Source organism: Musa acuminata, chromosome BXJ2-4 (genome assembly GCF_036884655.1).
Source record: "Musa acuminata AAA Group cultivar baxijiao chromosome BXJ2-4, Cavendish_Baxijiao_AAA, whole genome shotgun sequence".
Taxonomy (NCBI): domain Eukaryota; kingdom Viridiplantae; phylum Streptophyta; class Magnoliopsida; order Zingiberales; family Musaceae; genus Musa; species Musa acuminata.
This window is the reverse complement of record NC_088341.1, coordinates 36776727-36799857: the sequence shown is the minus strand read 5'-3', so window position 1 is coordinate 36799857 and position 23131 is coordinate 36776727. Positions and strand designations below refer to the sequence as shown.

Here is a 23131-nt window from a genome sequence, read left to right as displayed (position 1 = left end):
TATCTCCTGCGTCCGCCCGCGCTCGCCACGTGTCCCGCACCTCATAAATCCCCTCGAACCTTCTCTTATTTTGCAGCGTAAATGCGCTTTCTTAGTGGGCCTTTTTGTAAGATTGTAACCCAATTAAAAAGTAGAAATGCACATTTTAATTTATACCTTCCTTCTCGCCAAAATCATATATTTCTAATTATTAAAGATTTTATAAAAATTATTAATATAAATATCAATAATATATGAATTATTTATTATTCTCAAAGGGTGTATGTGAAAATATTTGAATGCGGGGGATGCAAATGACATTTCGAGGACGAGGGATACATCTGTAATTTCAATCCTGTGGGAATGTTCGCAAGTTGGCGTTGGAAGAAGGACGTCCACCAAATAAAGCCGCCGCGGTCGCCACCAAACCATCGTCGGCGGATCCGTTCCTCGTATTCATCGCTCTCTTCGAGGGTCAGGTTGGCGGCGTAGTGGGGGATGGATGCGTGGACGAGCGTGGTGGGAGGGAGATGAGAGGGAGGGCAAGATGCGAACGATCTGCGACGTCTGCGAGAACGCCCCGGCTATCCTGTTCTGTGCCGCCGACGAGGCTGCCCTGTGCCGGCCCTGCGATGAGAAGGTCCTTTCGTTTTGCTCTCCTTTTGTGGTGCTGATTCTTTCGGCATCTTCTGCTTTCTTGATGTTTCGAGTGGTGGACGAGCTGATCCATGGCGAACAGGTTTGATGAGACTTTGGTAAGGTTGTAGTCAGGTTGGTATACTTCTTTGAGTTTGTTCTTGGATAGTTGGAGTAGAAGCAAATTGTTAGTAAATCGAAGGCGGTGACGAGTAATTCTTGGTAGGTGTCGATAGATTGAAGCTGCACAGATACACGATTTCCTGGTTGAGTTGGCTAATTCAGTAGAAATTTAGTGCTCAGGAAGTTATTGTTGCTTTAGGTCATCAATTAGATGTTGATTCCCGGAAAGAATAAAAATATTTAATGGACAAAGGAGAGATTGGCTTTATAAATGCATGGCTTGTGATGCAGTGAACCTTCGGCTATTGACTTGGGAGAAGTTTCGTTCCATGTTGGTGGGCGATCCATGAAATGTGGACGGCTTGTCCATGTGCAATGATGACATTCCTTCTTCAACTTGGCTGACTTATCTTTGTTTCACACACCTATTAATTTGAATTAACTGATGCTAAAGAGAATTTGGTTCTTAGATGTTGATGCCCTTTTATCTGTACGAAGGGTTGACTAGGAGAGTGATTGGATATCTTTCTTTTCATTTTTTCTTAGGTAAATGTCATTCATACACACTCCCCATTGCCTCTCTGATACTTTTGTTGGTTTAAGACATATTTGTGCACAAGGCAATTGTCATACTTATTTAGGCATGAGATATGGCAAGACGGAAACATGCAAAAGATTTTTCAAGTTTTATGCCTTTCGATAATTGCATATAGACTGGCATGTTATACCTTTGAGATATTCAACCTACCTTACTTTTTTCTCTTTCTTTTTCTTTATTCCATTTCATTTAGAAATTGAGTAGAAGTTGAGTTTACCCAAAATAAGGTAAGTCCCGACGTGCCTCGTTTATCTAGAAGTTGTTGATTTACAAGGAAGGTAATCTGAAAAATTAGGCAAGGAGACTCCATCTAGAGCTAACAGAACCAAAGGAAAAATATAATCGCATATTTGGTAGTAAATAAGAAAGAAATTAGAATTTGTGTGTGTTAAAGGCTTAGATGCTTAGGTTTCTGTTGAGAAAACCACTATACCAAAAGAAACTTCTAGAGCTTTCTAAGCCTCAAACAATATTATATTTATAATAGCCACATTGACACCGACATGACTCAGAATAAGTCTCTAGAGACGTTCTGATATAAATAAAAAATGCATAATGGGTGCTTACTAAATAGATTTGACTTGGAGAGGAATGGGAAGAGTTGGATAGGTCCTATGTTGACTCCTACTCCATCTAGAAGTGGGTTGTTCTCCGTGAGCCATTAGATACTTATCTCCTACTCTAAACAATGGCCCATTGCTCCTTTCCTGATTAGGAGTGCACTGTAATCTGAACATTTTGTTTTTATCTTTGGGATGGCCAAGATTGAACCTCTGTTGAACTGGACTTACCTGAAGCTGTACAAGGCTGGGCTGGCCCATTTGCCCCTCCCCAAGCTGCCCAGTCTAGTTTTCCTTTTTCTTTTTTAGTCCAATCTAGGTTATTTTAGGCAGGGCAGGCTAGACTATATGATATTCTGATGTAGATCACTATTCTGACTGCCAATTTTAGTGGTTAGCATAGAAAAATTTATCTTACAGTGCCTGCTTTTGGAACCTGAACCCTTGGCTAACATCCTGCAAGAACTAATTAACAAAAGGTGACTCATTCATACTCCTAGAGAGCAACCTTCACATGTTGGTCCTTGAGTTCTATACAGAAACAACCTTCGTTTCAATTTATGATAGGCATTCAACTACATCACTGGACAGAGGAAAGGGGAAAGAAGTAGGATTCTTCAAGTTCCAGTTTATGATGCATCCCTTGTGTTCCAAAATTTGATGCATCCCTCTTATCTTGTTAGGAAGGTAATCTGAAAATAAGCATCACAACTGCAGTAATGCTTACCACCAAGCCACATGTTGCAATTGGTCGTCTGATATTCTTTTGATGTCAATTTTGAATTAAATTTTGTTCATCTGTGGCACCACGTATCAAGTTGGTGTGGTAACTGCACCAACTTTTGAGATTTGGGTGACAATTGAACTCTTCTGTATAGTAAGATTCTGGTATATATGTTTCTTAAAAATAATTAGCCATGGTTGTGTGTAACTTTCGAAAACTTGTCATTTAGCTTCCTCTGTTTCAAAGATTGGAAAATGAATAAGCAAAACTATGGATTGCCTATCAAACAATGATTTAGTTTAATTCTATTTGAATTGCATCACTGATGACAGCAAATGAAATAATATTTTGATCTTCCTCTTAACCTATCTTTTATTACATCATAATCACATCATGCAAATTTTATTTTTCTGATTTTTTTTGTTTCATTTTCTTCAATTGTGCTATCATATGTATTCCTGCTCTTTAAAAGTTTAAGTTGTATTTAGTAATTTGAGGATTATTTGACTAATTTTAATTGCAATGATTCGGACTAAATTCTTTCACACAATCGTCTATTAAGTATTGTACCCCTCTTGAACATAAATGCTGGCTCCTTCTCAAATGCAATAACAATGTTACCAAATCATTTAGATAGGGCCAAGGCTGCCTAATCCTTTCAGCTTTCAGTCAACTATCAACCGTAGTACCACCACTAACTGATTTGCAATATCAACAACTTGTTGACTTGAAAATTTATTGAATTTGCGAAATCATTATTCATTGCGGTGGTAATATCAGTATTGTTGCTGCAATGTCCCAAAAATATGCAACTTCTGACCAGTTTGCATGGATATTGATGCAGGAAAAATGTATCTAAACACAAAACGAGTAGCATCCAACACAAAAAGAGTACCATGGATGCATAAATTAGAAGATATTTTGGGCTATTACTAATTTGACAAGCTTGTGTCAAAATTTCTTTATTGTTCTCTGACCTGTCTACATGCAATAGTAAATGCCTTTGAACATAGACTTATGTATGCATCATGTAAGCATATTCTTATCTATTAATGCCTTTTATGTCATTTCTTTGTTCGTAATTTTGAAAGAAAAAGTTTAGATTATTAGAATTAAAAGAACTTTACTGGCAACATAGATTTCTTTAAATTTCTTCTAAATTGCTTGTAACTTCTCGAAATTTTTAGTTCAGGTTCACATGTGTAACAAACTTGCTAGCCGGCATGTACGAGTAGGACTTGCTGACCCTAGTGAAGTTCCTCATTGTGACATATGTGAAAATGCACCCGGTATGCTTGTTATGATTTCAATGAAGTGTTTTTTTCTTTATACTAACTAACTGGGGATCTAACTTGATCACTTCATATCCATGTAGCCTTCTTTTATTGTGAGATAGATGGAAGTTCCTTATGCTTGCAGTGTGATATGGCTGTGCATGTTGGAGGAAAGAGAACCCATAGAAGATATCTATTGCTGAGGCAAAGGGTTGAGGTTAGTCAACAACATTAAGATGGCATGTATATATTTTATCTGAACTTTGATTAGATGTGTTTCTCTATGTAGTTTCCAGGCAGTAGATCCAGTCATATGGAAGAGCTTAAAACAAAAGCCAAGGACTTTGATGAACATAGGAGGGATCACAAAATGGTGATGACAGAGAAAATGACTAATCGCAAACTCTCTGCTGATCCTGCCTTAGATGCTACCAACAATCATGATGGCAAAATGGATTCAAATATGATTGATCTCAACACAAGACCTGTTCGAATTCATGAGCAAGCTTCCAATACACAGGTATCAATTGTTTGTCTTCCTTCTTTGGTTGCACATGGCTTAAAATCATAGTCATGATATATATTTTGTTTTGAAAGTTCACTGACTTCATGATTCATTGGATTTTTTTTTCTGATTGTTAAAGGCTCAGCAAATGGATCTTGCCAGTGATAATAATCATGACTCTCCAGGTGTGGTTCCTACTGGTCCCTTCCAGAACAGTGGGTAGAAGTGATGCAGTATGTTTCGATAATTTGCATATGTAAATTTTGTTTATTATATGTAGCCATTATTTATGTGTGCTCCTGAATGAAAAAGCACCCGCATGCTCGGACATACTAAGTCACCTATATTACTATCACAATTGCAGTGTAATGCATATCCTGGGTTTCCGGGACTTCTTGTTCCTTTTGTGTACATTTGAAGTTCTTCAATCTGTATAAATGTCACTTATCATCATTTCACATGTACCACGCAGATTATCTTACAGGTTTTGGGTTTGGAGTTTTTTGAAATTTTCTGTATGCACATTGAGTAAATCCATTTTGAAGTTGGGTGAGCTAAGTACATTTTACTTTTATGTTCTACATTGTTCTCTCCATTTATGCTTCCAGTTATTGTGCAGGAATTACTAGGAGTGGCTCATGAAAGATTGTAAGTCATCACAGTCGTAGTTAAAGATGATATATTGATCACAGAATATTGCTACATTAGTTGTAATAGATATTTCGCATTAACTTTGACTGCCATTCATCAAGTTTGGCATCATGCTTAGTTCATATTTGTGTTGGTGTCATCTTAGTATAATGTTTTATGGTCTTAACCAAAATTCTTCTAGGAAGATAACTCTTTGGTTTTCATCTTAACATTGTATTTATGATCAAATTATGATCTCTGGATTCTCCACAAATTCATAGGAATGATAATGAATTTGCTATCAAACGGACCCAAATCACATCCTTAATTGATTTGCTTATTCTTCCACTGGGCCAACCTCTATCTAATTACTTGAAGTCCTCATGCAGGGTGCCAAATAGCAAACATTTATTAGATCAACTCAGTGGAAATTGATTTAATCAAGTTTGCTGGAATTGCACCTTATCTACCTAAGAACATGGTTTCTGCATTTAGATTTTTGTAGAAAGAATTATTTGGGACTCCTGAAAACTATTGGTAAGATTGCATGTAACTCGTGCCTTGTTAGCATTAGATTAACTTCAAATTCCATAAATGATGGTAGTATGCTACTGTAGGAACATTAAATTAAATAATTATATCACAATCCATTTCATTATTGATGCCTTGAAGGAAGGTTTGCCATTATTGAGAATCTCTCAGTAGTCAAAAGAGTATGTATAAGTATCCAAATCATCTTTGTTTTAACTAAGGATATTTTGGACATTATGCTTATTGTTATTGATGATGTTGGTGTAGTGAAAAGATTTAGATAAATGCATGATATGCTTTCTTCTCCATGCAAAAAACTTTCAGTGCAAGTGTCTCATTTCTTTTGGCAGCATCTCATGCTCTTGGTTTGCACAAGCAAAGCTTTCCATGAATCATAAAGGCATGAAGGAGGCTCAACAGGATGACTGAGAGGTAAGAGAGTGTAACTCTTCCTTTTTCATGGTTAAATATTTACTTCAAATTCTTTCACCCTCTTTCTTCTGTCATCTCCTGCACTTGTTTTTGGCAACAATAAATACCACAGCATGCAAACCTTATTATTTCCACCCACCCACCCTCCCCCAAAAGGATCCAAAGTGAGTCTCCATACCCAAACTTTTTGTTGGAAATTATTGTGTGCACAAGATAAATGTCATGTATGGGTTGACTTGGACCCACATTGTTGTTGAAAACCACATGAAGCAACTTCTGTTTCAACTTTATTTTCCAATAGAAGTCAATGTCCCTCAAACTAGTCCATTGCTTGACCAACAACTGCAACAGTTTCTTGTCCATTGATGCTCTAATTAATGATGTTTGATCCAAAGAACTAGGAAAATAGGATGGCTCATTTGTCTTAGTTTTGACTCTATAAGAAGTTTTATTTAGATACATAAAGAACCCAAGTTTGGCTGGCTGGCTGTATAATCTGTAAAGAAAGACTTAAAAGCAAGCTTACTAAAGTTTAGAGTGAAACACAAGCATTAAAGTAGTGACTTGTGCCCACTGGTTTGCTACTCTTTTTTGTTGTTGTGGAGTCATTGTCTTAACCATGAACGAGGAAGGGAGAGAGAGAGAGAGAGAGAGAGGCTGAAAAGCTTCTCATATGATTCCTCATATATCTTTGGTGGTGACATGAGCTACTGTAACTGAGCCAAAAGGGAGAAGCTATTGGCTCGTCTTCAAAAGCTCATGAGATGACTTGTGCACTACTAAAGTTCGAGTTCTGAAAGCTGCTGGATTCCCAATCTGGACCTAAAGCAACCCCAAGTTAGATGGTGGTTTATGGACCCTTCTGTGTCCTCTTCATCTGCTGCACGAGTCCAGAAACAATTCCATCATAAAGTGTGGCAAAGCTTTTGCCTGTTCATATGCTGCAAATCATATGTATCACTGCATGTCTACCTTTTTTGATCTCAACATGAATCATATTCAACAGTGCACAAGAAAGAGCTCCATTATGAACCATAACAGTGAACCTGTGAACCCAACAACCTCCTTCCACAATATACATGTCGACAAGCAAATATGCTGTGGACCAAAGCTAAGTTTGCCTCCACCCTTTTGGCTTTTGCTCACTTTATTAGCTCTCTACCATGGGCAATGGTGCCCTCTCTCCCACTAGCTTGTGGCCTCTCATGCCACTGGATGCATGCATGTGATCAGCTGACAACTCCAGTCCTTTCTGCTAACTCTCTCTTCTCTCTCTTTTCCTCCCGTGATCTTCCTGTGTCAACTTATTCCCCTTGTATAAATGTTGGGAGTTATCCTCGCAAGGCGCCAACACGAATCAATCACTACTTAGATCTCTTCCTCACCCAGTTTGTAGCAGTCATGACACCCTTCTTGCTTCCACTCCTGCTGCTGCTTGCTCTGCCATTGCCATTGGCGAGAAGCCATGACTACCACGACGCATTGGCCAAATCCATTCTGTTCTTTGAAGGCCAGAGGTCCGGCAAGCTGCCGGCGGACCAGCGCGCCGTGTGGCGCGGCGACTCGGCCTTGTTGGACGGGTCCGAGGTCGGAGTCGACCTCACCGGAGGGTACTACGACGCCGGGGACAACGTCAAGTTCGGCTTCCCCATGGCCTTCACCACCACGATGCTGTCGTGGAGCGTCATCGAGTTCGGCGACTGCATGCCGGCTGACGAGCTCCGCAACGCCGCGGCGGCCATCCGATGGGCCACGGACTACCTCCTCAAGACCGTCTCCCACCCCGGCATCGTCTTCGTTCAGGTCATCCCTCACCCTCACCTCTACTAATACCGCTACCGGCGGTGGTTTGCCTTGGTTTTGGACCTCAGTGGACTTAGTGGAGTTTACAGTAGGTGGGGAACCCTATAAGCGACCACAACTGCTGGGAGCGGCCGGAGGACATGGACACGGCGCGGACGGTGTACTACGTGAGCGCGGACCGGCCGGGGTCCGAGGTGGCTGGCGAGACGGCGGCCGCATTGGCGGCGGCGTCGATGGTGTTCCGCCAGACCGACTCGGCCTACTCGCGGAAGCTGCTGAAGAATGCAATGAGGGTGTTCGACTTCGCCGACACCCACAAGGGTGCTTACAGTGACGACCCCGGGCTCAAAGCTGGGGTGTGCCCCTTCTACTGTGATTTCGATGGATACCAGGCAAGTTCCTACTCTCTCTCTCTCTCTCTCTCTCTCTCTCTCTCCGAGCACTCCATTGTGCCATCGGTGGAGTTTCTTTAAGACCCAATAGTAAAACAGGACCTCCTACTGCGAAGAGCATGATGAGGTCTCTTTTGTCTATGGTGGAATGACACAAGTCCATGAATCTAGCAAATATGATGACTGAAGCAGCATGCAACTCAAGGCATTACGAGAATCCCACAATCATCATGTGCAATCTACCATAGTACTTCAAGATCTATTAATTGCTTTGATCTCATCATGGGGCCCGTCGATGCTGTCTTGTATATACATGCATCTCCTGTCTACAGATGACAGAATGAATACAGCTTGAGATGTACATGCATCATACGCATTCACTTCACAAACTTGGAACTATTCTCAGGATGAGTTACTGTGGGGAGCAGCATGGCTCAGAAGGGCCTCAAGAAACGATTCCTTCCTCAATTACATACAAAACAATGGCAAAACTCTTGGAGCAGATGACAACATCAATGAGTTCGGATGGGACAACAAGCATGCCGGCCTCAATGTCCTCATCTCCAAGGTGCTACAATGTCCGATACCATTAACATCTCCTGCACTCACTCGTGCTCCTCTGTCACTGTTGTGATGATGTCTGCAGGAGTTCATGGAAGGACAAGTGCTCTCGCTGGAGTCCTACAAAGAGTTTGCCGACAGCTTTATGTGCACACTGATACCGGAGTCTTTCTCCTCACACATCCAATACACTCCCGGTGGGCTCATCTACAAGCCCGGAGGCAGCAACATGCAGCATGTGACCTCCATCTCTTTCCTCCTCCTCGCCTACGCCAAGTACCTCGCCAAGTCTTCACAGACTGTGAACTGTGGCAGCATCCAGGTTGCGCCATCGTCTCTTCAGCTTCAAGCCAAGAAGCAGGTACCCAAACTGGATGCTCTTCTATACCTGTCTCGTCTGCAACACCGAGATCACCTTACCTCTTTGTGCCAGATTGATTACGTGCTGGGGGACAATCCAATGAACATGTCGTACATGGTTGGATATGGAGATCGATATCCGCAGCGAGTTCATCACCGGGGTTCTTCCTTGCCGTCAATCTCCAGCCATCCCAGGTTCATTGCATGCAAGGACGGCACGGATTACTACAGGTCTCCGAACCCTAACATCAACCCTCACGTCGGAGCGGTGGTCGGCGGCCCTTCCGACGACGACGTCTACGAGGATGACCGTGCGGATTTCCGCAAATCAGAGCCTACTACCTATATCAACGCTCCGTTGGTTGGCGCTCTGGCCTACTTTGTGGCGAACCCTAATGCAGGCCTTGTTCTTAGGTAGTGGCATGCATGGGGAGTTCCAAGTGTACATGAAACTGGAGTAACTAAAGAAAGGAAACAAAAGAAAAGAGTGCCATGGGATTTGATTCATCGCAAACCAAAGAGTTATATGCATTTAGCTCAAAAGTTTTTCCTCGAATGATATGTTCCTTTTTCACATCAATTAAGGGTATTACAGTTCAAGTTGCAACCATCTTTTACAAGGTTTAGATATTAATATTCCAACTTTTCAATCCATTTGACTTGGACTGTACCACAATAACATTGTAATGTTCAAACTATTCAAGGTTGCTACATGAATCTTTTATCCTCGTTGTATTCGGTCATATCCTAAGTTAAACTATAAGTATTTAGATATTAATTTTATGATTTATAATAATTTATTGAAATCTATCTCTTTTCGGATAGTGTTAGGGAAAATCGTAGTCTAGCCCCGAGGTCATAGGTGTGTCCGAGGTAGAATGTTAAGTTTCCGAGGCGCTATCTAAGACTGATGTCAAAAGAAATTTTCTAACATAATCCCTTCGACGTTTAAGTTCGAGACTGAGGTCTCTTAGCAGGTGTGGGTTTTTCATATAAAGAAAGCTCTCTAACATAACATTGAGGATTAACTTTTATGTTTGACCTTGGAATGGACAATTTATAACTGTCTTAACATTCCTCTTTTGACGTTTTGTCCAAATAGGCGACAAGGGGAAGATAACCCCGAATAGTTTGTCTTTGACTTTTGTCCACGTGGGTAGATGGGTACAGGGTGATCTAAGTCTTTTTCTTTCGTAATAGCTTTCAGGTGATGAATTGAATGATGATTGACTATTAATATATTTTCTATATTTCTTTATCTTCTATAACTAGCATTATCGTAGTTTTTTTCACCAAAATTATAATATATAAAAATACAACTGAACATTTTTAGCAGAACTTTTTAACATGCTTAGAACTGCTCAGGAACGCACAAATTGCATCAAGAGACTAAACATATCAGAAACTTGAATGCAAGAATTTAAACTGTTTTGGATTTTTTTTTTTCCCTCTCTTCTGAACACCCAAATTCTCTTAAGAGAATCATAATTAGTTCTTTGGCATTTTTTTCATTGCACACAATAAAAAAAATATCACTCAGATTTGGCACCTTATGATAAACAGCAGTGCTTGTTGCACCCATTTTTACAAAAAGAGTAAAATGTTCTAAAGAAAATAGTAATCAAAGGAGTCATCACATAATTATGGGCAATTTTTTTTTCTAAAAATTCTTTTCTATTTCTCTTTTCTACTGCTAACTATATTTAGGCAATTATCTAAATATAACTTTGAGCAATTGCCTCATGATCATACTTATGGTTCTTTTCTTTGGCTTCAAGATTTGTTAATTCAGTACATTCTCAACTATACTGGAGATTTGTCTTTATTAGGATGAATTCTGAGAAAAATATTTTTTTTTGTTTTTCCTAAATGGTACCCTTTTTTCATGTTTTTCAAATAGTATCCCTATTTGTCATGATTCCTGAAAATGGATGATATTTGAAAAATATGATAAATAAAATACACAACTTAGAACATCTTTTTATTGCAAATAATAAGATTATTCGTAATTATAGAAAATAATTTTTTTTTCATCAATATATTTCTAAGTGACATGTTGCAACCATATGAAAAAAAGAAGAAGCTTATTATTCATGGCCTCTTCTTTACTATTGACAACCCATTTAAAAATATTATTTTATTATTTATAGCCATAGTATTATTGATTTTATATTTTTTTTTTCCTATAACCTCTTCTTTTATTATTGTTAATGTCGCTTGATATCATCTGACCTTGCTTGTTGCCCTTTCAATATTATCCTCCGGGAAGAAGAATAAGAGTAGAAGAATAGAATATTTACATCAATTTACAAATGAGTAGTTTAGAAATAATCAAAATTTTAAAATACGTTTGTAAATAATAAAAAAAGGGTTACAAATAGTAAAGAGATTACTATTTGCAACTCCTTTTTTTTAAATCTATAACCTCATGTTAAGCATTTTAAATATTTCTAAGTTATCCCTTTATAAATACATATATATGTCTTGAATTTATAACTTAATTCTAATAAAATCTTTTTACTCCTTACAATATATTTTTTTCTTTTTTTCCCCTCCTTCTTCTCTCCTTTCTTATTTTAACTATCAAAGGTGATATAAAATAACGAAGAAAAAATAGATGATGAAATGAGATAAACTAAAGATCAAAGATGACGAAGTGTGAAAAAATTTTAAACATTCGTTACAATGATTTAATATTTTTAGAGTTATATAATTTGTAATAGTATATATACTATATTTTGTAATAGTATAAAATATATTATCTTTTGGATCGATTGAACTAACTCAAAAACTGTTCAATAATATATATGATATACAGGTGAGACTATGGGAAAGAAAAAATAAGAAAAAGATTATGATAAAAATGAAATTAAAGGGATTATAAATAATAAAAAATATTATTATTATTTTTTTACAGGATTACGAATAGTAATAACAAAGAGCTTTAAAAGAAATCTTCAATAGTAATCTCCAAAAAGAATATTTAATCAGAATTACTTGATTACCCCCCTACAATTCTCAAAATTACATTGATACCCTTAACTAAACTCAAATTTCCTATGCGTCCTCGGTCGGCTGGGTCGAGCAAAGATCACCTACTGAGCTTTGTCTACCAACATCTTCATCATCCCACGTGGCACACTCTATCATCGATAGAAGGCTCAAATGGCCTGCCTTCTGTGAGAGCCAGATGGCGTGGGTACAACGAAAGCTACCCACGTGGTACATATATATAGACGTATACGAAACATTGCTTCGCTGTAATCTCGGGCTCAGCAGATCGGTGCGCAAGAAACGGCAGGAGATCGAGAAGACCGCAAGGCGCATCGCGATGCAGCAGGTCCAGCATCAACCGAGATCGGCGGGGACAACGAGGCGGCGGCGGTGCGAGAGCACGTCCATGGGTATCACCACCTTCGACCTCCTCCCCGGCCGCGGCTTCGGGCCCTTCACCCTCGGTGATCGTCTTCTCTCGACTTCTCGTCTCGCGCTACTACTGCTTCTCGTCCCGCCCCTTTAAAGATCGGTTTCTTGTGTCTTGGTTTTTGAGATGGATGATTGCGTCTGTTGCGCCGCAAATTCGTTTTGAGGGTCTCAGCTAATATCAAAAGTCGAGTCTTCGATGACGCCCCCATCATCTTCTCGTCTGTGGGTTTGATACATTGGGTGCGGAATTTAGCCATTGACGCCGACAACCGCTTTCCTAGATCATAATTTTGTTATTCCTACGGCTTTCTTTTGCATTGGATCGAAACTCATATTTAATTGAAGCTATGACAAAATGTGCAGCGTAGATTTTGTGAAGAACCGTAACCTAAAATTTGAAGTTAATATTTGCAATTTTTATGAAAAGACCTGTATGTTCTGATCATCAAACCTTCAGAGCATCTACGAACCTGCTAAAATGTAGAATTAAGCATATTGGAGATAACATATTTGTTTTTAGATATATGGTTAATTGGTTTACAAATTCTTGGAAAGACAACTTTGCATGAGAAGGGAATTGCTCTTGTATAAACCATCTCATTTGAAAATAAATATATCTTACAAAATATGTACTTTTTGTTGCTAAGTCTTTTGATTGTCTTCTAAAAATTCTATAGACGGTAACACAGATAAGTCAAGCTTGGGGCATGTCTCCAGTATTCTTGATAATTGTACAATTAGAGTCAAAGTTCCTGACAAGGGGGCGGGCCTGTATCCAGTACACTAAGTTGTCAATGAGTATGCAGTTAGAGACACTTCTTTGCTTGCACGAAAAGGCTGCATGCATTAACTCTCCTTGAACCCTGCATTGGTGGGTGTGCACTAGACCATTCTTTGTTAGGCAAAGTTTGTGACATCATGATTTTCAAATTCTGTTTTATCTATCGGAAATTTCTTTTTAGTAGATGACTGCACATTGAGTCTGAGAAGAAAGCAATTAGTTGACTTACCAGTCTTCTGTGAACTTCTGACCCTATTGGCTAGTAAAATTGACACAAACTGAAATGGTTCACTTCTGGTTGAAATCTAGACATCGCTTCTTCTCAATTTGGTGGATGTTCATGTTGGTCAATATCCAGTCTTATCAGATTTTGCAGCGAAATGTGCTGGGGTTCTTAATTCTTTAACTTGTTTTTCTTATGAAAATTCCTTTTGTGGTTCTCTGACAGTAGAACAGGCCTCTTAGTCATCTTTGATATCTGTCATGGTCTTATTGTTTTCTCAAAAATGGAATAAATTTTGTTCATTTGTCTTGTTTTCATAATTCCTGAAACCATTTTAAGCATTTGCTTCTCTTTTATGCCCTGTCTCCACTTTTTGACATTTGTGCAATCCAATATAGGGATGCCTTTACACGAAGCATTTGCTCAAGTAGATCATCAACCTAACATCTATGATGTGGTTCATGTGAAGTATTTTGATGAGGTCAGTACCCGGTTATTTTTTCATAGTTAATATGTTAGCATGAACACGACCTATTTGTTATTTTTTAAAGCTGTGCATCTGGAGCATGTGATATGTAGTCTAAATAGCTATAGCTAAATGTTAGTTATTATGTTTCATATAGAAGTTTGTAATATGTAAACATTGAACAAATAGATGCATAAACGAAGGACCTTTTTTCCATAGTCATGCCCTTTTTGTTGCTTCTCAGTACCTTGTTAAAAGGCATCACAGAATGAAATACTTGAGAAATTTTCTTAAATAACTATCACAATCATGGTTCGCATTATCGATCCGTACCGGTGTACCGATTAGCTATCGGTACAATATGTATCGAGCTGTACTAAGCTGTACTAAGTATACCGATATATGATACATTGGGGTATACCAATATACCATCCATACCAGTCCTCTATCGGACTGGTACGTACTGCTCGTACCGAGTGGTACGTTTTAGTATGTCAAACCTTGATCACAACTACTGCACCAAATTGATGCATCAACCAAGGACTTTTTTTCCGTAGTAATGCCCTTTTTGTTGCTTCTCAGTACCTTGTTAAAAGGCGTCACAGAATGACTAATGCTTGAGAGATTTTCTTGAATAACTATCACAACTCCTGCACCAAATAGATGCATCAGCCAAGGACCTTTTTTCCGTAGTCATGCCCTTTTTGTTGCTTTTCAGTACCTTGTTAAAAGGCATCACAGAATGACTAACACTTGAGAGATTTTCTTAAATAACTATCACAACTCCTGGGCTAAATCAAGTGTTTTATCTGGAACATTGTAACATGTTCTATGTTTACCCATATATCTATAAAATACTTTATTCTTGCAATTGATTGGTTTATTTCTCAACTGTAGCACATGGTTCCCTGTGCCAATTGAGGTCTGTTTTAACTGTGTATTCACTTCCACGTATGCTTGTCTTACCTCTTGAGGTAACTAGTATATCCTTGTCAAAAATAAGAATACAGTATTAGTCCTTTTAGCTATGTGATTTATTACTTTCTACCTAAGTAAATAGAAAGTAAATAAGGTACAGAAATCTCATGTACTGATTAGCATGTATCAGTATAATTACATTTCAGATAATTTTATGGTTTGCATTTTGTCCATGTTCTCGAGGATATTTCTCTTCCAGCATGGCTTTTGATGTTTTAAGTTCTTAACATAATTTTCAGCTCATCAAAATTTACATTTGAATATTTACTAAATATGTGAATGATGTATGTGCAGTTCATTTATTATTGTGATTGTCAATATCTTGCAGGAACCTCTAAAGTTGGATATTGTTATTAGCTTTCCAGATCATGGATTCCATCTTCGTTTTGATCCTTGGTCACAGGTGTGTTTTCTCATTTGATGTGTGTTGTTGAGTGACCAATTGAATGTTAGCAATATTTTGGTTGTCATTGCAAACTGTGGAAAAGCATTTATATAGCTATTCAGTTTGATACATTTTCTACCATTATTTACTTGATATAATCTCATTGATCCCCATGTCTTGGTTGCCCTTGTCCTTAATTGGGGATTGCTAAATATTAAGGATGAACAGTAGTCTGGGAAATGTCAGAATCAACAAATGAAATATTGTTATAACCTCAGTTAGCTGAGATGAATTATAGATGACATCCAGCAGATATAAATCATCATTAATTTGTACGGAGAGTATTTAAGACATGAGACATATAATATGTACAGTGGAATGTTAGAATACCTTTTCTAATATTTGCAATTCATCCCTAAGTCATTCATTAAATTTATTACATTTATTTGTATGTCTTTAGATAAGACTAATATACATGTCCTATTCTCCCCATCCTCTCTCAATGGCGATGGTGGTGCTTTAAGAGAAGAAAGCTTGCTGATGCATTAACAGTAATGTTTATGAAGGTCATGTAGGGACATGATGATGATCATGGGAATCGAGGACTCTGTTGGGAGTCATGATGTTGATGGTTGAGTGGAAGAGATGGTGGCAAGTTAATGTGATGATGGTGGACTAATGGTAATGTTGGTGTTTGGTAGTGGTGTTGCCAGTTCAAGAGGAGAATGGTATAAGATGGAGGTTGTAATGGCATGACCAGAATGATGAAGTTGGTGAAGAGGAGAGAAAGCAAGCAAGGGTTTTCTCAGAAAATATAAATGAGTCACAAAATAGAATATCAGCACAATCTATGACTTTGTTGATGGTTACATGGTTTTCAGGTTGCAACACCATCTAAAGCAGATGGTTTTGGATGGTAGAATTTTTGCCTCTGTAATGACTTGGTCTATTTTTGTTTAATTTGTTATTGATTTTGATTAATGGCTTCATTTTTATGAATGTATAATTTGTTTTGACTTCATCAAAATTTTAATTTTGATTGTTGTGCAGAGACTTCGTCTTATTGAGGTTTATGATGTCAAACGGTTACAGATGCAATATGCAACCAATTTGATTGGGTCTGTTATTATTTTCACTTCCTTTTAATATCTTTTTCTGTAAAAATCTTATCAATCTTCTTCTCTATTTTAGTGGCCCTTCTATGCTAGCTACTTTTCAAGCAGTATACACATGTTTTGGACCTACGTATCCTGGAACTTATGACAAAGATAGAGGAACTTACACACTATTTTATCCGGTACATCTGGTGTCTATATTTGTCATTTTATACTTCTGTCATTTTTATTCTATCTTGGCTTACAGGAAAATATTGCTGTCAGGGTTTGTCCTTTGCTTTTCCCATTCCAAGCCAATATGCATATTGCTGCCGAAATGTGGAAGGTATTCATGTCCAGTTACTTTCGCAGGTGCTGTCTGGTCATTTTCTCATTATTATTAAGACTTTTTGACTAACACAACTCATTTTTCTTTCCATTGTGGCAATCACAGCAGAGCTGCCTCTTGAGTTTCCTGATGGAACAACCCCAGTGACATCCCGTGTCTGTGTATATGATGGTTCTTCAGACAGCAAGGTTGGCGTAGGATCAATTTTAAACAAAGCTACAGTACCTCCATTGCCTGCTGGCAGCCTATACATGGAAGAAGTGCATGCTAAGGTTACAATCTTCTAGTCTGTCATTTTTGTGTTTGATGTTCTTACTTGTTTTGCTGCTACCTGACACTTCAAGAACCATACACTGACACTACAAGAACCATATATGCTTTCTTGCTTAATATTACTACTATATATTTAGTCCACCACTGCTGATGAGAATCATGAATTTCATTGTTAAATATGCAGCTAGTGAGATGCAGCAATTTTTATACTTTACCAACTTATATTGTTGCCTTGAGACTCAGGATTCTTTCATCTTTTGCTCCTTGTCTGCAGCTCAGAGAAGAACTATGGTTCACAGTTGGAAATGAGCATATTCCTTTTGGTGCATCTCCACAGGCAAGTTTAATTTCTTCTCTTGATGTTTGAGGTGTACTTCCCTAAATTAGTCTTCGGTAATTCTGGTGAAACAAAACTTTTAGTGGACACAATCTCTGTGATGAAGTACTCATAGCTGCTATACTTTTTTTCATTATTTTTATCATCATATATGCTTATGGCTTCCTGTCATTCATTATATTTCCTCACATTGGCTTTATGGAATAAGCAAGATTTATATCACATTCTTCCTTTTTTTTATAAAAGGAAATTGTATCAGCATATTCTTATATCACATTTTCACAATTGCCATTCGTCAACTTGTATCAGCATCTCCCACAACATATGTTATAAGGTCTCTTGCAGTCATTGTAATCCTACCTCATTGCTGAATCTTGCAGAAGTTACATGCTAAACCTGCATATTCTCATCAAGTATTCTCTCAAAGTTCATGCAAAGTTTTGCTATTTTATGAGCATGATAACATTTTCTTTTCCTCGATACTCGTATTATTTTTTCTTGAGGCAGTACTATGACAAAGATGTTTCCATCACTCAGAAATCTTGATGTTTTGTAGGATGTCTGGACTTTATTAGGAACTCCTTGTGGAATCCATCAAAAGCAGGTCAGTACTTGTGTGGTTTGGATTATGCTTTGATTAAGATCTTTCAATCAGTAATATAGCGATTCTTGTTTGTCATATATTGAGGAAAATTTACTGCTGAGAAAATATTGCTGTAGTTTGTATGTGTGTTTTAGCTCTCTGTTGTATTAGGATTAGACCTAAACTCTAGCTCACCATTACTTGGGCAGAGGGTTGTTTGGAATTATGAACATGCAACTACTAATTGCCCAAAAAGACTTTTGGATAAACAGGTTTAACCAACAAATGTGGGTGTCAGCGCCCATAATATACATCTTTTGTGTTGGATTCATGCACTGTGATGGATCCAATTTATAATGTCCTAACTCTTGTCTCACTGTTCAGACATAACATTGAAAGAGAGAGGGACAAGGTCATCTTCACGAGAAAAATTTATTTCCCTTTTCATATGATCAACAATGCAGTCTTTTCTTTCAGCTGGACAGCTCTTATAAATACTGATTATTATTATCTATCTCCAAATAAAATATTGGATCCACATTGGCATGCTTAGAGAAGGTAGGGAGGCAAGGTTGAGCATATAGTTGCCTATAGTGGTATTAGATGATGAACAAACACCATAAGACAAATAACATAGTGAGTTTATATCTTTGTTGACTGGAAACTCATTAGAAGGTTTGATTTTCTGTTAAGTTTCAGGCAGCATAGAAAATTGCAGTCAGTGTACACCCTGATTAAGTTGTGAATTTTCTTTCACATTATAGGTTGATCAGATGATGATCCACTCAGCTTCAGACCCTCGTCCGCGTACCACTCGTTGTGGTGATTACTTCTACAATTACTTCACTCGTGGTCTGGACATATTATTTGATGGACAGGTGTCCTTTTTACATATAGTTTTAATTTTCTTTCAAGTGAAAAGGCAAATTAATCATTTCAAATAAGACATCATAATCATCTTTATATGACCATAGTACCTGTGTGTCAACATGCAGACTCATAAAATCAAGAAGTTTGTTTTACATACAAATTTCCCTGGGCATTCAGACTTCAATTCTTATGTGAAATGCAACTTTGTTATCTATGATGCCGATGGTAAGTATTTATACGTTTTCAGTATTAGAGGTGACTAATTGTATTTTATTTAACTCATGAGGTTTGGGTTTGTAGTAGAAGGTATAATACAGCCCGGCAGCACAACAAAAAATTGTATTACGCCTAGCACAAAGTGGGAACAAGTAAAGGTAATGTATCTAATAGATTTGCAGGTAAAAGGCTGATGCTTTCAAGTAGCTGAAATATAAATTTATATTAGCCTAGTAAAATATTCATTATTGTTTAGTTAGTATACTTGATTTTCTTAGTTTCCAATTTTTCCACTGTCATCATGAAGCTAGTTTTTCTCCTAAGTTCCTTTTAGTTTTCTTTCCAATAACTGCAAAAGATTTTGTTGTATCTGGTGGCGTTTCCTGGTTGCATGTGATCATTATTTGTTGCAGTGTCATGCCATTCAGAAAAAAAAAATGTAAAGCTGGTCAATTGGAAAATAAGTGACCTGTAGTGTGGTTGGACAGGCACTCTAGGACCAATGGTGTGCGTGGTTTTACATGAAATCAAATGGAAGTAGTTTTACAGGAACCACTTAGAAGTGAATAGCTTAAATCAGTTCAATTGTACATACCCTTATCTATTCTCCATGTTTTAATACTATAATGTACTATGTCATTGTTAACATTGTTGGTACCAAACTGAAATGTGAAGTGAGAAGTGGATGTTTAATTTAGTGGGCTACCAGTCATAAGAAGAGACCATTTGGAGTTGAAACTTGATATGATCTTCATTATCACAATTTTTTAATAAAAATCATTATCACATGTTATATGGTCATAGTTGAGAAATTTGTAACGAGATCAGGGATTTTTAGTGAAAATCATTCTATCTTCACCGTTACATGTATTTCTCTGGTACACAATCTATTACTGATGCAAGACCAAGACAATTATAATTGGATATTTTGTCATACAGGAGATTCTTGGAGATTGTGGTCCGGCTGTAATCCAGACACCAGGTGCGACGAACAGTCCTTTTGGATCAACATTTGTCTATGGGTACCAAAATGTGGCCTTTGAGGTGAGAACCTGTATTTTGATACAGTTTCCTTTATATGTCAAACTTTTAAATGCGTTGTGTTTTACATATATGATATTTCTTGTGAACTAAATTAATTAATTGTCATCGTTGGACCAGGTTATGAAAAATGGTTATATAGCTACTGTTACTCTCTTCCGATCCCAAGGTATGTCTACATGGGTTTGATTGACCATGAATTTTTCGGTGTCAAAATAAGTTTATGTTATTCTTCTACTGGAATTAAGTTGGGCTTTCGGTCTTGTGTGAAAAAGCTGCATCTATTGTTGTACTTCTATAACATTGACTTCTGTCTGTTAAGTTTGTGTTAGAATGTGCTTTCCTTATTTTCTTTTCCACTATCAGAAAGGTTATGTTCTGGGAACCATATATTTTTGCCACTCGTGAGTGTTAGGATCAGATTTCCATGGTCCAATGGAAAATTTTGTTCTTTCTTCTTCTCAAGGAAAAGAAAGTTTCCACAGGGCTACATTTTGTCAGTGAAGCTCTTAGAGCTAAATCTATTCTTTAGGCACACAGACTGGGCCTCAAGAATAAACTTGAGAAGAATATCCTTTAGGCACACAGATTGGGCCTTGAGAACAAGCTTGAGAAGAATTTATCTTATTTTAGAGTAAAAAACCTTTTTGATAATCTGAAAAAATGTTTAAGCAGTCAAATAGGCTTCATTCTTAAAGCAGTGAAGCAAAGATAAGTTTATGTAAACCACATTGACCTGCTGCAACTCATCGAAGACACTGAGGATATTGAATATGACACCATTGTAAGACTCTTGGAACTGGTCTCGTCCCAAGGCATGCCCTTCCTCAGGCTGAAGATACTATGACAGACATCGTCAACAAAACTTTGAATTTAAAGACACCCTGATTAGGGAAGAGGTAGGAGCGATATATAAGAGTCTGCAGTGGCAAAAAAGGAACATGATATGTTATTATCATCAGTGAAGGCATTGTCCACATACAGGAAAATAGTAGTGAATCTTTTGCATTTCCCCGGTTCATTGAATCAGGAAAATGCTTGGTTCTATGATCTCCTTTTTTAACATGATTTTTATCTAAATATATTTCCCTTTCATTGATCAAATTTACTAGGGAGGATTTCTGTTGTAGGCTTTGTGTGTTTGTGTGTTTTGTTCATTTACAATTCATACGATACATAATTTGAAAAACTGAAGAGCTCAGATTTTCACAAGCACTCTGACTCTCGACTGTCGTTTCCCTTGATTGTTTTCGCTGGATGTAGCCATTTTCTTTTGAAGTACTATGTAATTGTTACAGATCTGTACATAAAATCACCACAAATTAGTAAGCACCGAACTATCTTAGAATGAGACCCTTAATATCAACCTTTTGTGTCTTGTCTTTCTAATCTGTGCTAGTTGTAGTCATCACAAAGAAATCAGAGCTGGATGGCAATGTTAACTTGAATCGATGAACTATGTTGAAAGGTATGCTAACATCTGATCGGCTGTTGGCCTAAACTTCAAGGTTACCAAATGTAGTCATTTTAGCCAACAGTTTGTGTACTGTTTAATCTAATGCATCTGAACTGCTGCAGCCTACACTACTAATATTCCTTGAGTAACACTTTTGCTCGCATTTGCTTGCACATCCATGCAACCAGGCCAGACTTGGTGCAACCTCTGGATCGCATTTTTGTACTTACAATTACATTTTGTTCTTATTGGACTTTAGTATATTGTTTTTGTTGTCATAATGATGTAAAGTTTAGCTCCCTACTGATGCAAAGATCAAAACGATGGTGCATAAACCGAATAGTTTTCTTAAACTTTTAGCTTCATTTTATTCATTTTGATTATTGCACATGGTTTTAAATGCTGTAATATATTAAATATTCTCAATGTTTTGTTCATACAGGATAGTTTGGGCTTCTGGTGGTGTTGGATGTAAATGAATGCTGCTCACATCATCCATAATTGTCTATAGTCTTGCATAGACATTATATCTTGTTATTTGATACTAATCATCTACAATTTGTATGATGTTGTAAATAACTTCTTTCTAATGGATTAATGATGTCAAAAGAAAAATATTTGGCTAACAGCTGCGCAATTGATGTTAATAATTGGATATTACTATTTACAATATCATATTTACTATTTACTATCATATTTTTTTTAAAAAATTAATATCTCAAAATTATCCATTCGTAAATGGACATAAATACTCTTTTTCTTTTTCATCTTTGCCTTCCTCCTCTTTTATTTTTTGTTCTCTCCCTCTTCTTTCTCTTTTTCCTTCTCATCCTCTAATTTTTCATGCTCTTCCTCCTCCAAGGATAATATCCGATGGGGCAATGATCAACGATAGCGATAGGGAGCATGGAGAAAAGGATAACAATTAGTCGTAAGCACACGTAGGGGGGATGATGATTGACGAAGAGTGCAAACACAGGATGATGATCGATGGGGAGCACAAGCTAGGTAGAACGAAAGAGAGCATGGGTTGGGTCGTAATCAACGACAAGTAACGATCGACGAGGAGCATGAGTTGGAGGGTGACGATCAACACAAAAAAAAAAATGCATGCAGAATAAAAGGAAGGGAAAAAAATAAAATAAAATTAGAGTTAGAGGGGTTATAAATAATAAAATATAATTTTATTAATATTTAAAAATAGTATAAATAGTAAAAAAAAAAAAAGGGCTTAAGATCCTAGTAATTTAGCTTTCTAATATGGTTCAATTCTTAAAGATTTGTCCCACCATCTACCATAACATGATTCTGATACTGTGATCGTCCATTGGTGGTTAGCCATTGACCATTTGCCATGTAGTTACGCAAACTCTCAAGCTTGTTATATCCGAGACAGGTAATCCCCACCCAAATCCAAGGTTCTCTCTCGAGCTCATCCATGACATAAGCCAAGCCATCGATGGACCACCCCATGTGCACGATTTCTTACACTTGGCTGCACGGCACCCAACTAAGTAGCCCAATATTTTATCATGACATAATACC

General features: G+C 37.4%; 3 protein-coding genes across 11 annotated transcripts; all 3 read left to right on the top strand.

The window, feature by feature from the left end:
* The first annotated feature begins 313 nt into the window (after nucleotides 1–313).
* Nucleotides 314–5993, top strand: LOC103979292 (B-box zinc finger protein 19). Of its 6 annotated transcripts, XM_065105400.1 has the most exons (7): nucleotides 314–619; nucleotides 3813–3909; nucleotides 3996–4111; nucleotides 4184–4414; nucleotides 4539–4584; nucleotides 4872–4948; nucleotides 5019–5037. In XM_065105400.1, exons 1-6 carry the CDS (start codon nucleotides 482–484, stop codon nucleotides 4904–4906), a joined length of 663 nt encoding a protein of 220 aa, XP_064961472.1. In that variant the 5' UTR covers nucleotides 314–481; the 3' UTR covers nucleotides 4907–4948; nucleotides 5019–5037. The 6 variants fall into 6 exon arrangements, with proteins under 6 accessions (XP_064961472.1, XP_064961467.1, XP_064961469.1 ...); XM_065105395.1 differs by lacking the exons at nucleotides 4872–4948; nucleotides 5019–5037 and adding an exon at nucleotides 5911–5993; XM_065105397.1 differs by lacking the exons at nucleotides 4872–4948; nucleotides 5019–5037 and adding an exon at nucleotides 5911–5992 and having other exon boundaries at nucleotides 4539–4632.
* Nucleotides 5994–7393: 1400 nt separating this feature from the next.
* Nucleotides 7394–9832, top strand: LOC135610633 (endoglucanase 23-like). Its single transcript, XM_065105394.1, has 5 exons — nucleotides 7394–7795; nucleotides 7888–8187; nucleotides 8594–8755; nucleotides 8834–9109; nucleotides 9182–9832. Exons 1-5 carry the CDS (start codon nucleotides 7394–7396, stop codon nucleotides 9524–9526), a joined length of 1485 nt encoding a protein of 494 aa, XP_064961466.1. The 3' UTR covers nucleotides 9527–9832.
* Nucleotides 9833–12374: 2542 nt separating this feature from the next.
* Nucleotides 12375–22212, top strand: LOC103979310 (PHAF1 protein At3g51130). Of its 4 annotated transcripts, none has more exons than XM_009395409.3 (15): nucleotides 12375–12566; nucleotides 13937–14019; nucleotides 15311–15385; nucleotides 16418–16485; nucleotides 16559–16664; nucleotides 16747–16807; nucleotides 16916–17082; nucleotides 17358–17420; nucleotides 17977–18024; nucleotides 18768–18881; nucleotides 18999–19098; nucleotides 19174–19247; nucleotides 20029–20133; nucleotides 20251–20299; nucleotides 22029–22212. In XM_009395409.3, exons 1-15 carry the CDS (start codon nucleotides 12440–12442, stop codon nucleotides 22031–22033), a joined length of 1245 nt encoding a protein of 414 aa, XP_009393684.2. In that variant the 5' UTR covers nucleotides 12375–12439; the 3' UTR covers nucleotides 22034–22212. The 4 variants fall into 4 exon arrangements, with proteins under 4 accessions (XP_009393684.2, XP_064961465.1, XP_064961464.1 ...); XM_065105393.1 differs by lacking the exon at nucleotides 22029–22212 and adding an exon at nucleotides 21530–21717 and having other exon boundaries at nucleotides 16919–17082; XM_065105392.1 differs by lacking the exon at nucleotides 22029–22212 and adding an exon at nucleotides 21530–21717 and having other exon boundaries at nucleotides 19177–19247.
* Nucleotides 22213–23131: the final 919 nt, after the last annotated feature.